Consider the following 13225-nt stretch of genomic DNA (forward strand, 5'->3'; position numbering starts at 1 on the left):
TGACAAGCTGTTATTTTCATTCTTTTTTTTTTTATGTAAAGAGAAGAAAACGAAACGTTGCCCCGATTTGTTTCATGCTAAATTGACGTGACAAAATTCACCCATCCATTTTCTAATTGTTTATCCTCACACGGGTATCCCAGCTCTCTTTTTTTTCTCACGAAGCGCCACCTCTAGAAAGGAAGACGGTCGTGTCCTTCAAATCTCAAATATCGGTGCGATCGTTTTGATATGATCAGATATCGATGCGGGCATAGGTGGCGATTGGTTGTACTGTATGTGGTTTTCTAACATTAAGCCACTTGAAGCTTTTTCTCTATTGTGAACGTCTACTCCTGGGGGGGGGGGGCTTCATGCCTTTGATATTTTTCGAGGTTGGAGTGGCCATAGGAAGGAGTAATCGTCGGTTTCTGACTTTCAGCCACGTTCATCCTTTTTATTGAAAGCGTCTCAGACTGTCCCGACCCTTGTCAAATTTAGTGAGGGACAGCCTCAGTGTACACAATCCGATCAACTGTCAGAAAAAAAAGGACATTTTGATGTGTTTATTTTTTTTTTTTTGTGCGTGTCTTGAAAGAAAATCATCAAATTATCATGTGAAAGAATGACATTTCGGGTTTTTGGAGCGGAAAAGAACGCAGCACAGGCCACACAGCTGTGTGATGTAGTAGCAAGACTGACCTGTGAGAGGCAGCATCGCGCCAGAGGCCATCTAAGAACGATTTGGAAACTACAGTACAAAGAAACGGGAGGACGGTATTTGGAGTCGGAAATGATGCCGATTTTCCAGTAAATTTCTACGGGAGGTTAATGTGTCAAGAATAAAAACACGAAACAGTCCTTTTCCAACAACTCTTTATATATAAAACAATTACTCTGTACAATCAGAAGGAATCATTAAAATATATCCATTTTAAATAAACATTGAAAACAGGCTTGACAAAAAAAAAAAAAACAAAAACAAATTAAAAAATCCACAGATCACACAAACATACGCTCATAGAGTGTCTCACATGAACTATGTCGGACATCTTTTTTAACGTGTCTCGTGAAGACTCTTCAAAAAACATGCAAAATGATTTCAAATATGGGAACGCAGTTGCGTGTCTGTGTGTGTGTTTTATTTCAGTGTGGTCCTCCCTCCATCTAGGACTGACTAGGTGGATGAGCTCGGGCCCAAGAAGTGCTGAAAGAACTCCCTCGCCTTCCTCTTCTCCGCGAGGTCCTGCTTGGTCGGCGACCGCAGGAGCAACGAGGCAAAGATGGTGGCTGCAGATGGAGGTAACAAGTGTGTGATAAATAACAATTAGGAGCAACCCGAGAAAAAAAAAACCCAAACCAAACGCATCCTGGATGGCCCAAGGAGGTCAGGAAAGGCAGACTGCGGAAAAAGCTTTGATTGGAGTCTTACCTACGATGGTAACATCTAATCGGTTGCTGGCCGAATTCTTCAACAGCTCCCGCAAGAAGGCGGCTAAATAATTAAAAACATTTCGGTGGCACTGAGGTAGCGCGGAGACCACCTTGAAAAAGAGGGCGAAAGACGAGCGCTTTCTGAGATTTCTGAACAAGCGACGGGAGCGAACGAGCCGACGGCGGGGGGGCGCGCGGGACAAAGTACCTTTTCGCACTGGACGGCATCGGAGCAACACTCCAGGCACTGCCGGTAGAAGGCGAAGGGAACCACGGGCTCCGGGAGGGCGTCCAGGAAGAGAAGCAAAGCCTCCGCTACCGAGTGGTTGCCGCCGGCTGCCATTCGTGACCATGTCAAGGATGCGCCGTTTGCAAAGTACAGTGACGAGCTTCCGGTTTTGGGCCAATCCCCGTTTTGGGCCAATCCCCCCGGTTGAAAGGATACAGAGAGAATCCGCCGCGCCAGTGTCCAGACAGTCCCGTATTTCGGCAAATTCGCTGCGGAGTCCCGGTTGTTGAAAGATGTCTTCCTGCGGGGGGGGGCGACAACAAAGACTTCTCCAGCCGACGGCTTCTTTCAGTCGAGGCAAAATGACAATCCAAACTTCAAACCTGCTTGATTGCATTGCGAAACAAGTGATCCACCATCATCCAGAGTTCTTTGGGAATGTCCAGAGGCTTTTCCGCGCTTCCGGCGTTCTCGTGCACGGACGTCGCCGCCATCTGTCGGTTCAGCACAAACAGAGGCGACTTCATCCAAAGCCGTCGCGACCCCGAAAAAATGGACCCCCCCTCACCCAATAATAAGAATAATAATAATAATCGCCATCTGTCGGTTCGGCACAAACAGAAGGCGACTTCATCAGTGTTCAGTGTTCACCGCGAGATGGACGAGACCTCCAGCAGAGAACTGCCAGCCCCCCCCAAAATAAAAAAGTCTCAGCCTATCGGCCATGGAAAAAGCTACTGAATCAGAGGAGAGCCGCTTAAGGATTACGTTTGAGCGATACAAGATATTCAGATACTCTTCTCGACATGGTTAGAACGAGGCAAATGATTTTTTTTCAAAGGCGTCTTGTTATCAAGTGCGTTGCCTCCCAGTCGTGCTGCTGAAAAATGGTGGCAGCCTCCATTCTTGAAATTGCCCGTCTCTCATTGAGAGTCTCGGATGAAGCTGACTTGCGTATTTTTGGAAACACCCGAGGCCAGATCCCCCGAAAAAATGGACCCCCCCCCTCACCCAATAATAAGAATAATAATAATAATAAAGTCGGGCACCATTTGACGCAGGCTCTCCCGAGGCATGTCCCGGATGGGCTCCCTCAGCCGACACAGAACGCGGATGGGGGTGCCGTAGCAACTGGGCAGGTAGCTTCCCGTCACCGAGATGAAGTAGTCCTTGCCGCGCTCCAGGTGGAGAACCAGGATGTCTTCCATCTCTTGCTTGCCGGAATTTAAGTCGGGCGCCGTGGTGCGGTTGACGAAAACCTCCAGGTCGACGTCCGCGGAAGCGCCTGCGCTTGAAGAGAGCGCTCAGTCGGGCGAGGGGGCGGAGCCGCGGCGCAAAAGGACCCCCCGCCCACCGCCGCTCGAGCTGGACAACGGCCTTGGAGGCGGGTCACGCCGAGCGCGCGGCTCACCCTGAGCGATGAAGCCCTTGGGGGGGTTGGCCGTGAGCCAGGGCTTGCAGTACGTGGCCTCGTTTGGCTTGCGGATGAACTCGAACTGACACGGCACCTGGCCGTCGTTGACGATGCTCAGCGTCCTGGCCTGGTGCGCCATGTACTTCACCTCCTCAAAGTGGAACTGGCGGACGGACGAGGAGCCGCGGACAGAAAAGGAAGCAAGCGTGCTCGCCGGCGGCCGAAGAAAAACAAACCTTCGCTCCGTCGGCTAGGCGCGCCTCGTCGTCACCTTACCTCTCGTTTGGACAAGGTGACGGACGGAATGCACTCGTTCTCCATTTTGTCCAAATTGCGAACAATCTCTTCCAAGGTCTTCTTGTAGGAGTCGCCGTTCACTCTCTTGATCTGGACACAGTTGGCATGCGGTGAGGACGTTCCCCAGAGGTCACTTTCGCTCCCACTGCCTTTTTAAAGACATCAAGAAAGTGAAAAGGAGGTTTTTACTGACCCCGACGACGAGCAGGGAACTGACAGGTTTGTGATCGCTGGTCTTCAGCGTCATGTGACTCCGGTAATGCCGCTGACTGATGTCCTTCCCTCGCCACAAGATTCGGTCGCACCACGCGGGCACGCGGCATTTTTCACTGAAGGTGCGAGAGAACACGTTTCGGCTTGATTCTTGAAATCAAGAACGACGATCGACAACGACAGGCGGACTAAAGGTCGAGTTCAAGGATGTCAGATGACTCCGGAGACTCCTTTGGAAAGAGCTTTTAGCCGTCGACACGTTGGGCGAGCCTTTGTTTGGATAGTCTGCAGCCGCGCCCGCTTTAGAGCGCCTCGTTGTCCGCCGCCAGCCATTTTTTCATCACTATCGCTCAACCTGGGCCCGGGAGCCCGATCCACTCTCAGATTTCATTCGAAGAGCCGAAATAATACCTGGTGTCCCACAGGTCGGAGCCGGTGTCGTATTTGTAGGTGGGCTGGAAATCGATCTCCCCCTCGGCGAAGCCGACGAACACCGCCTCCTCTTCGATCTGCCTTTTGAGCTGCCGGCCGACACGAGCGTCGGACATCAATCGATCGATCCATCGACGGGAGTGCGCAACGCAAAAACAAGGTCACGCCGATTACCTGATCGTACGCGTGTAGCATCTCAAAGTCCTTCTTGCCGATGAGGTCCTTCACGTCGGCGGCGTCCAGGTCGCTGATCCTGTAGTTGAGGTCGCCGATCCAGAAGACCACGCTGAGCGGGCAGAGAGAAAGAAAATCCAGCCGGTCCAACGCGGAGGCCCTCAAGACGCGCGCAACAACAACAAGAGGAGCGCAGCGCGTCCTACTCGTGCTTCATGATGGTCAGCGGCGGCCGCGCGGGGTCCGCCTGGCGAAACTGCAGCCGGCCGCAAATGTCTTTGTAGTCCTGATTGCGCCTCTCGTACTCTTCCACGTGCGCCGCCAGGTGGCAGTTGACCACGCAGACGTCCGAGTTGTGGAAGCGAAAGCGCACGCCCACCGCGCCCTTGTTGCCCTGCGGCCAGCGCGCCGGGGGGGGGGGTCAAGACCGGAAGAGAGCCGCCGCCGGCGGCCAACCCGTCCGTCCTTACCATCCTCCCCATAATGCCGGTTCCCACCGACTCGGCCTCCACGTCCGAAATGAACTCGGCGTGCTCCTTCTTCACGTAGAAGAGCAGCATGATGCCCACCAGCCGCACCAGCTTCACCTGTGGCGTCGGGAAAGGGGACGTGATTGATGGAAAAATGCGCTCCGCCGCCAACGCGGTACGGTCGGACGCTCTTGTCCGGCGTTCGTGTCCGACCGCCCGCTCGTGCGTCCGATGACGAATTCAACCGCGAAAAGTGAAGCTTTTGGAAAGCGACTTTCTTTCTTACCAAGGCATACTTGGCATCGGGATGCAGAGCGTCAGACACGGCTTTCGTCCACTCCATCTCTTTTGGAGTGTCGTTGAAGAAGAAAGCCTCTTTGCTGAGGTCCAGCTCCTGGAAACTAAGGGTGGGGGGGGGAACACTTTTCAGAGTACTTCCCGAAGGGCCGTGAAAAAGCTCCAACGCGGGCAAGCGGTCGGTTCCGCGTTCAGGCGTCAAGAGGTGCGAGCGGCCGGGGGGGGGTACCTACCCCACGCAGTACACGTCTGGAGGGTCGGGCGTGCAGCTGAGCCACGGCCGCAGGCTCTCTTTGGGCGTCTGCCCGTTCACATTGTACGTGCCTAGAAAAAAGCTGCGAGCGAGAGGGAGCGGTGAGGAGGCACGCCGTCGTCCGCGTCGATGACGCCCAAAAGCTAAAGCCCGTCCCGAGACGAGAGCGGCGTCCGCTAACAGACAAAGTTTTGTTTTAGCGGAAAGTCACGCCCCCAAAGCACTTCGACTGATTGGCCAGCCTGATCCTGTCTGATCCCGAAACGCGCGCTGCCACCTGCTGGCCACATTTTCAATGATTTCCGATGCAGATCGGCTGAGCTCGATCCTCAGTCCGAGGCTCTCAGCTTCTCTGCAGCGTACGACGCAAAATGACGTCTAAATACGTCAAGGGGAGGTGGTCGTAGTGGCTTTTCTCACGTCGGTGAACTTGCGTAAGTACGCGGGTTTAGGCCACAATCCTAAGAAGTCGAGTCCGCCATCAAGAAAAATGCCAATTTCTTGGTTTGCGAATTGATCGACGGTGAGCAAATGGAGAATCTCAATCCGGGTCAGGGGTGCTGTCGCGTACCTGAAATGCTCTCGGTAAATGTACAGGTCCTCGTTCTTCAGCAGCTCGCACCTGATGAGGTTGTCCCGCAGGCCCAACTGCGGCACGGCGAGAACGGGAGATTCGTCGGTCGGCGCGGGGCCGGAAGAGCGCGCCCGCTCATCTCGCTCGTCCCGGCCGGAGACGTCCCGACTGCGCCGGCCGGCGAGAGGGGGGGGGGGGGGGGGGAAAAAAAAAGGGGAGGGGGGGGAGCAAAAACAAGGGAGCCGTCAAGGCGAGCTGCCGCACGCCGAGACGGAAGACACCGCGACATCATTCTGGTTCGGCGGCAGACAAACTGAAAGGCAACAGGTGGTCACGGCTACTTTTTGGCGGGATTGTCACGCGTCACCACTTTTGTTTCCGTGGCGATGGGCGCCGCATTCACCTTTTTCAAATTCCAAACGAAAATTGCACAAACCTTTCCCTCAATCCGGTTCAATTTTCTTTCTTTAAAGGGCCCACCAATAAAATTGATTGATTGCAGGCGTAAATGCTTTACCTCTCTGTGTTGGAGCCGGGCGTGGCGTTGTTGGAGGCCTTCAGCCGTTCCAAGCTTGGCTTTTTCTTGTCTGTCGATTTCTCTGTTGGTTAACAAATAGAAAGAATCAAGATGAAGTGTGTGTGTGGTCTTCGGGACCGGACCGCCGAGCGAGCGCGCGCATCTGTTAGGAGCGCGATTCGCGACGCGGCCACTCGGGGGCGGCGTGGGTCCCCGTACTGAGCTGCGTGTAGTTCCAATGAGGAGTAGAAGAAGCAACTTTTGGCGTGGCGGCGCAAGTCCAGCACGTGTGTGTGTGTGTGTGTGGGGGGGGGGCGCAAGAGCAAAAAAGAGCAGTGGGCGAGAAAAACCGACGCCGCAGCGTGACTTGCTTTCGGAAAGGAAAACCCGCTCGGCTCATATTCCAAATGACATCGTCGTCGAGAAAAAATGGCCACGACTCAACCCGGAAAAATTCTTGAGCTCAGCGACTCAAATGAGCCCGCCGAGCGATTCCGATGACCTCCCGCTCATGTCGCATTTGCTTATTAGGACATTCAGTGGCCAAAAACAGACGAGGGCATTTCCTCATATTGCGGTCGGAGCCGTTTTCTTGACACTCAAGCTTCATTTGTGTTTGAACACTGCAGCGAACTTCCTCCTAGCTGCGGTTTTGCGCCCTTTCTATCACGCTGCGAGGTGGCGCAAAGGGCGCAGAAGCCCTGAAAGCAACATACTTGCTGTCCCGCAAGTATGTGGCGGTGCGACATCGCAAGTGAGAAACAAATCCAGATCGACACGAGCGCACGCGGACACGCCATCCCACCTTTTGCCACAACTGACGACAAAGTCGCTCAGAGCGCCAAACGATCAGCCGATGATAGCATCCGGTCGATTCCACGCGGCGATTCGGGGAGCCCGCGCGTCGTTCCGGCTCAGGCGGCCGCCGCCGCCTTTGAAAACCAGGCGCATTCGCTCGCCTGGCAACCGGAGGACGGCGACCCCGAGTGCAAAAAAAAAAAAGAACACCTGCGCCACGCACGCAGATCGAACTGGTATTCTGCACAAATGTACGCAGCGGCGCCGCGACTCGCCACGATTTCAATCACCGATTCATCTGTTGATTGGTCCGATTGAAAAAAAAAAAAACCAACAAACGCGTGTTCGTTCGCAGGCCTCGGTTCAAAACCGGGACGTGGTTTCCGATGGGACAGTGGTGAAAATGCACAAGAGTTCCCGCTTTGCTTCTAGGAGGCGACCGAGTCGATCGAGGCGATCGATGGTTTGTTTTCCAAAAAGGAAAAGCAAATGTTTGCAAAAGCTTTCTTTTGATTTGGCACAAAGAGCAACTCGGGAACATTTACTGTTGACAAGAGGAGGACGATTCGAAATGAAACGAAAGGAGTGGATTCGGCAAAACGACGATGGCTTCGTTTCCTACTCGATTCATCGTTGCGCCTGGAACGATCTCAGAAAACAAACAGGGGAGCCGGTCCTTTTGTGATCGTTCACGCCTTCCAGATCGACATCGCACGTCGGCGCCAAAACTTTGGCGCGAAGGCGGCATCTGGTCGTCGTCGCTCTCGGTCACGTCGCGTTTGTTCGAGCGCTTGCCTCCGATCCCCCCCACTCCTCGGCACCGATCCCGCTTCCGTCGGCCCATATTTCCGAGCCGCGATCGCAGACCGATTCCCGCGCACTCGGCCGCACTTTCACCGAGATGCCGCCTCGTTATCGGGCGCTCGTCTTTATCGCGTCGTCCGCATCGGCCGTTCGCAGCCTTTCGGACGCAAACGCGCAAAGTTCGACCTTGCGCAAGCACCTCGACGACGTCACAGCATGAAAGCCGTAAATCGGCACGCAAGAGGATGAGCAAAGTCGGAGTTCGCCGCTCAAGTCGCTTCGACTCGAACGGCCGGCAGGATTATTAAGGGGGGGGGGGGGAAAGACAAAAACGGACGCTAAAGCGACCAAGACGCAAGCGGTTGTCCCAATGAATGACGTTCTTCCAACACCGTAACCACTAACAACGCAACGCTCAACCGCTGGCCGGGAAGGAAAGCGCCCAAGCGGTTCCAACGTTCCCCACAAAGGGTCCCGTTGAAGAAAAGCGGACCGAATGTCGCTTCTGAGCTTTCGCCCGGGCGTCGTCGACAGTTTCGCCCGCTCGCTTCCTTCCTTCCTTAAGCTAGGCTGCTCATTTCGCCCCAGCCAACTATCAAAAGCACCGTCAACAACCCGGCGAGTGTAGCGGGAGCAAAATGTTCGTCATACCGGAGTCTCTCGTGACCGCGGACATGTCTCTGCTTTCATTCTGGGGGCGACGAGCCGAGTGCGGGGAGCTTCCTAGCGGCGGCGGCGGCGGCCCAAGCTAACGTCGCCGTCTTAGGAGCTAACGCGGCCTCATCAAAGCGAGCGAGCGAGCGAACGCGCAAGTCCTTTTGTTTGCCTTTTTTTTTGGGGTTGTTTTGAGGTGCGGGGGGGGCTCAAGACGCGCCCGGAGAAATTGTCGGCTTCTGCCTCAAATGGCCGGCGTCCACTACTCTACTGGATTTGTTGAATGGCGCTCTGACCCTCTCTTATTTTGAAGACGACCACAGGAAGTGGTGCGCTCTCTGACCGTTGCTCTTCTTGTTTTTTTCCCCCCCTCAAAAAATGAGTCGTCTTGCTTTTGTTAAGGTACATTTACACCCCCCCCCCCCCCCCCGTTTGTTCTTCACAAGGAGGCAGGCAGGCCTTTTTGTGTGAGGCAGTGTGGCCCTCAGACGAGCCGCAGTCGGGACAAACCTGTTTTCCTGTGCTGGTTGAGTTTATTCAGCGTTGCGCCGAGGGGTGCCAAGGCTTGTTTGACGAGTCCCGGGCCTTTGGTGGCTGTTCGGTATTTGTCGATCCACTCAAATTTGCCTTCTCGGGTTGGAAACTTGCAAACGTCTGAAGAGAGCCGGAGAAAAAGACAATTCGAGTGACGTCGGTAGACCCGACAAACGGCCTCGGGAGGTGGCTCACCTTCGCCATTTCCCACCGGCTTACTTTTAGCATCAACGGGTACCACCTCGTGTAATCCCTCCATCTTTGGGACCCTAATTCGACAGCCCCCCGAAATAAAAAGCCGCTACCCAAAAGGTCATCGTCCGTGCCCCCGAGAGTGGGAAGTGGCGCCCCCGCGGCAAAAGTGACAACTGCCCGACCGATCCCATCACACTGACCTGAATCGAGTCGAAGGAAAATGTTGAAAGTTAAAAACCAAAACAAAAAAAAAAAAACAAGCCTTGGGAGGAGGCGGCGAGACGTCCGGGAAAGAACTCAAAAGAGAAGAGCTCGATCCGACCTGAACTCCGCCTCTTCTTGTGTCACGGTCTCCCTGCGTCGCGTCACGCCCAGGTTTCATTTTGGAATGAGTGCGTGACGCGAGTCAGGCAAATGCAGGCGCGCTTTGTGGAAGCGGCGCATTTCTGGAGTTGGCGCCACCAAGGTGGTCCGGATGGAGAGAAGAAGGCGGGGAAGGCTTTGAGTTCAAGCATGCGCCGGTGTCGTCACTGTACTCCACCTCCAGAAAGTACTTTGAACCCCCTACTTGGACCATAGCAAGGGAACGTAGCGAGCAAACTTTCATTCGATGAAATGACGCAATGCGCTGTTGCTTCAAGCGGCGCTCGCTTCGCTTCAAGTGTCAGCCGGCAAGACGTGAATGCGGCTTCGCTTCACTCCTCCTCGTCCCCGCCCCCCGAGGCTCCGACCGAAGCCACGCCCCTCACTCATGCGCGCCGTTCTCAAACATTCGCGATGCCGCGCCAAGCGGAAAGAGTGCATTCCGATCCCAACACCGCCGTTCTGTTGGCGGCACGCTCTCAAACACGTAACGTCCCGGCGGTGATCGGGACTACGGGGGACTGACGCCCGCGGAACCACCTCCCAGATCGACCCCGGCAAAACTAAGGAGCACGCTTGTGGATTCCCGCGGGAAACGGTCCTCACCCGCACCGATGAGCATCCCAGGTTAACGGACATCGAGAGGGTGACCTCCCACAAGTGCCCGGGCGGTCTTCTCACCAATAAACGAGCCCAGTCTACCAACACGGATGCTCTGATCAGGAAGGGGCGGAGCCCCGGCTCTTCCTACTCAGAAAACGGAGGTCTTTTAGGGTTCAGGGGGTCACTCCTCGAGACCTTCTATCACTCTGTGGTGGCCTCAGTCTGCCGGTCAGGCGGCATCTCAGGCCGGGGACGGGGAGAGGCTGGACCGACTGGTCAGGAGGGCCGGCTGTGTCCCGGGCTGCCTCTGGAGGAGGCGGGCAACGGGAGGAAGCTAGCCGAGCTAAAAGCTATGATGGGCAGACCCCCCCCCCCCTAAGTACCCTTCTTGTTCTTCTACTTCTCCCTTTCATCATTTTGCTGCTGTTAATTGGGAATTTCTCCATTGTGAGACAAATAAAGCATTTTTTTATATTGCAGTAGGCACTTCCCGATTTGTTTTTTTTTTTTTTTTTTGGGGGGGGGGGGGGTTCCTAGCAGAAGCCGGAAGGTTTTGTGTTCACCGCTACTGTATTTCAAACTGTCCAAATTTCCCTTCACCTTAACCCAAGGCTTCTGGTCCAGCTGAAGAAAAACAGGATTTTTTTTTTTCTTGGGGGGAGGGGCTGATTTTGGTGGAATTATATGGACAAAAGAGTTGAAGATTTTTTTTTGTATTCGGGATCTTTTGTTCCGGTCAAATGAAAATGGTTTTTGGCCATGTACGTTTGGTTCCATGAAACGCTCCCACGAAAAAAAAAGCAACCTACCGCTCCAAGCCCGAATGACCTCCCCGAGGAAGCGTCTCGAGTGAGACCCAAAGGGAAGTTTCAGCTCCAGACTTTCATCCTTGTAACTCACTCGCACTCGTGTATCAGCACCTTTGAGAACACGGGGGTGGGGGGGGGGGTTATATTGGACACTGCACAAAATACACACGGCAAGAATAAGAAAGAAAAAAAAAAAAAAAGCCACTCACCGACAAGTACGAGCTCCTCGGGGGAGGAAACTGTAAAAGAGGACAAAGATGTTTGAGAGTTAAGCTGGAGAACAGGGGCGGGGCACCGGTTTTCGATACCTCTCTCCGTCAACACACCCGATTCAAACGATTGGATCGCCAGCAAGCGCCGCACAGGCCCCAAACCATCACTGACAAAACTGAATCAGGTGTGTTGGAGTGAGGCGGGACGGGGCCGCGGGTCCCTACCCCCGCTCTCCAAAGTCCTTTATTTCAGCAGTACTCAGCTCGTTCGTTGCGGCGCACGTCAAAACCAAACGCACGGACTCATCGAGCGTCCGCTCACCCTCGACGACGGCAAAGTCCAGGTCGATGGGTATGACGTCCTCCAGCGACACGTCGTCTGCGGTAATGGCCATCCTCCGATGGGTATAGATAAAGATGCTGTCAGAAAGTAAAGCAAAAAAAAAATCGAGGAAAAAAATGACGAGCGGCTCTGTCGCCACGCGGATCGGGCGGACACTTCATTGGGTCACCGTATTGAGTTTGGATCGACGCGCGACGGGACTTTTGACAACTCACGCGTGTTCTTTGGCGGCCTCCACCAATCCCAGCAGTCTGCTCTCAGTCACGTCGTCCAAGAGGACGTCACATTGCACCGCGTGTTTGACGCCGCCGTTCAGGAAAATGCGACGGGATTGCCTGAAAACACGCGCCTCGCAAAGACATCCAGCTGGAGGACCGACGTTTGATCATTTTTCTCGGGAAACAGCAAATCGCTTGGATGCACGCGACTGTTCCTTCCATCGCTCGATAACACCTTACTCTGTATGTTTATGATGATGATTCTTTTGATTTAATTTTGAAAGGACACGAGTTGACCCCGCCTTTTCCCGTTTCATTATTATTCCCGAATGAATACTTTTTGCCACGTGTGATCCGCACACGAAGAACACCGAATAGGGAAGGCCGAGTTACGACGCATTCATAAGCATCAGTTTCCAAAAAACGTGGCGCGTGTTTTTTTTTTCCCCTTTTCCGTTGGAGCTCCGGCGCCATCTGGTGTCTAAACGGGGTCACTACCAAAACTTGGCTCCCAATTTAATTTGGGGTCGTCCCACCCGCGAAACACGCAAGCGTGTCCCCCCCCCGAGCGTAGTTTTCTCGTCTAAAATGCGGCACGTCGCTGCCTTTTTTGTTGCATGAACTCAAGCCTCTTAACGGACCCGGACGGGATTAGAAAACCGAATCGGAGATTAGGCGCGCGCGACGAAGGCAAAAGGATACTAAGATGCAGTTTTCGTCCCGTTGGAGGCCGTCTTGGATGGCGACCGACTGATCCATGACGGCCGCGGTGCGTCTCGAGGCAACTTGCAGCAAGTCCACGCGCGTGGGGGGAGGGGGGTCGTCGCGGATCTCATGAGTGGGGCGACGACCGAAGAGGTCGCAAACGGGACTTTTCGCCTTGCGCCCGCGCCCCTCAAGTCCGCTCGTTTTGAGGACCAAACGCTCACGACTGCCACGCACCCATTCTGAAGCCCGCACCCCAGTGACGTCAGCACCGGGCTGTCAAAACACACGCGCCGACATCGCGAAACAACTATTTTGGAGGGGGGGAGGCTAGCCCCCCCCCAAAAAAAAATCAGTTTTGGGCGTGATTGTGTTGCGGTTGTCACGTGATGAGCGTCATTTGAACCCAAAAGCAGACAGGAAGCGGAAGTAGGAGGTGGGGGGGAAAAAAAACCCAACCCAGAGTCTTTATATGGCACAAAGAGGCAAGGAAGAGCGCAGCGGGAGGAGTTTTTCAAAGCTTGACTTTCTGACAGCGTGTCACTGTGCAACCCCCCCCCCCCCCCCCCCCCCCCCCCCCCTCTCGGAGAGTTGCGGATGTGAAATCCTCAGGCCATGCCCGAGCTGACATGACAAAAACAAAAAAAGTCTTTTGGGGTTGCTTTGTAACAAAACGAGGCCAGATTTGGGCCTCGCTTTGTAGA

General features: G+C 54.4%; 1 protein-coding gene across 4 annotated transcripts; it reads right to left on the reverse strand.

The window, feature by feature from the left end:
- Window positions 1–838: 838 nt before the first annotated feature.
- On the reverse strand, window positions 839–12674 carry inpp5b (inositol polyphosphate-5-phosphatase B). Of its 4 annotated transcripts, XM_019865316.1 has the most exons (23): window positions 12519–12674; window positions 11814–11893; window positions 11578–11675; window positions 11253–11282; window positions 11044–11154; window positions 9050–9193; window positions 6284–6365; window positions 5764–5934; window positions 5173–5274; window positions 4929–5043; window positions 4643–4759; window positions 4379–4566; window positions 4173–4284; window positions 3978–4087; window positions 3547–3682; window positions 3333–3443; window positions 3054–3219; window positions 2692–2927; window positions 2026–2136; window positions 1859–1943; window positions 1622–1749; window positions 1412–1523; window positions 839–1269 (listed from the first exon to the last, which is right to left on the reverse strand). In XM_019865316.1, exons 1-23 carry the CDS (start codon window positions 12573–12575, stop codon window positions 1157–1159), a joined length of 2715 nt encoding a protein of 904 aa, XP_019720875.1. In that variant the 5' UTR covers window positions 12576–12674; the 3' UTR covers window positions 839–1156. The 4 variants fall into 4 exon arrangements, with proteins under 4 accessions (XP_019720875.1, XP_019720876.1, XP_019720877.1 ...); XM_019865317.1 differs by lacking the exons at window positions 11044–11154; window positions 11253–11282; window positions 11578–11675; window positions 11814–11893; window positions 12519–12674 and adding an exon at window positions 9269–9623; XM_019865318.1 differs by lacking the exons at window positions 11044–11154; window positions 11253–11282; window positions 11578–11675; window positions 11814–11893; window positions 12519–12674 and adding an exon at window positions 9293–9622.
- Window positions 12675–13225: the final 551 nt, after the last annotated feature.

The sequence above is a fragment of the Hippocampus comes genome, unplaced genomic scaffold (genome assembly GCF_001891065.2).
Source record: "Hippocampus comes isolate QL1 unplaced genomic scaffold, H_comes_QL1_v1.1 scaffold444, whole genome shotgun sequence".
In the NCBI taxonomy this organism is placed as follows: domain Eukaryota; kingdom Metazoa; phylum Chordata; class Actinopteri; order Syngnathiformes; family Syngnathidae; genus Hippocampus; species Hippocampus comes.

Excerpts from the sequence above, each read along its gene's own strand:
- inpp5b (XM_019865316.1), bottom strand. The coding sequence starts at position 12,575 with ATGGATCAGTCGGTCGCCATCCAAGACGGCCTCCAACGGGACGAAAAC. Across the intron at positions 4,285-4,378 it reads CTGACCATCATGAAGCACGA|CGTGGTCTTCTGGATCGGCG; the intron begins GTAGGACGCGCT and ends CTGCCCGCTCAG. Across the intron at positions 1,750-1,858 it reads TGGCGCGGCGGATTCTCTCT|CCGGCGGCAACCACTCGGTA; the intron begins GTATCCTTTCAA and ends CACGAATGGCAG.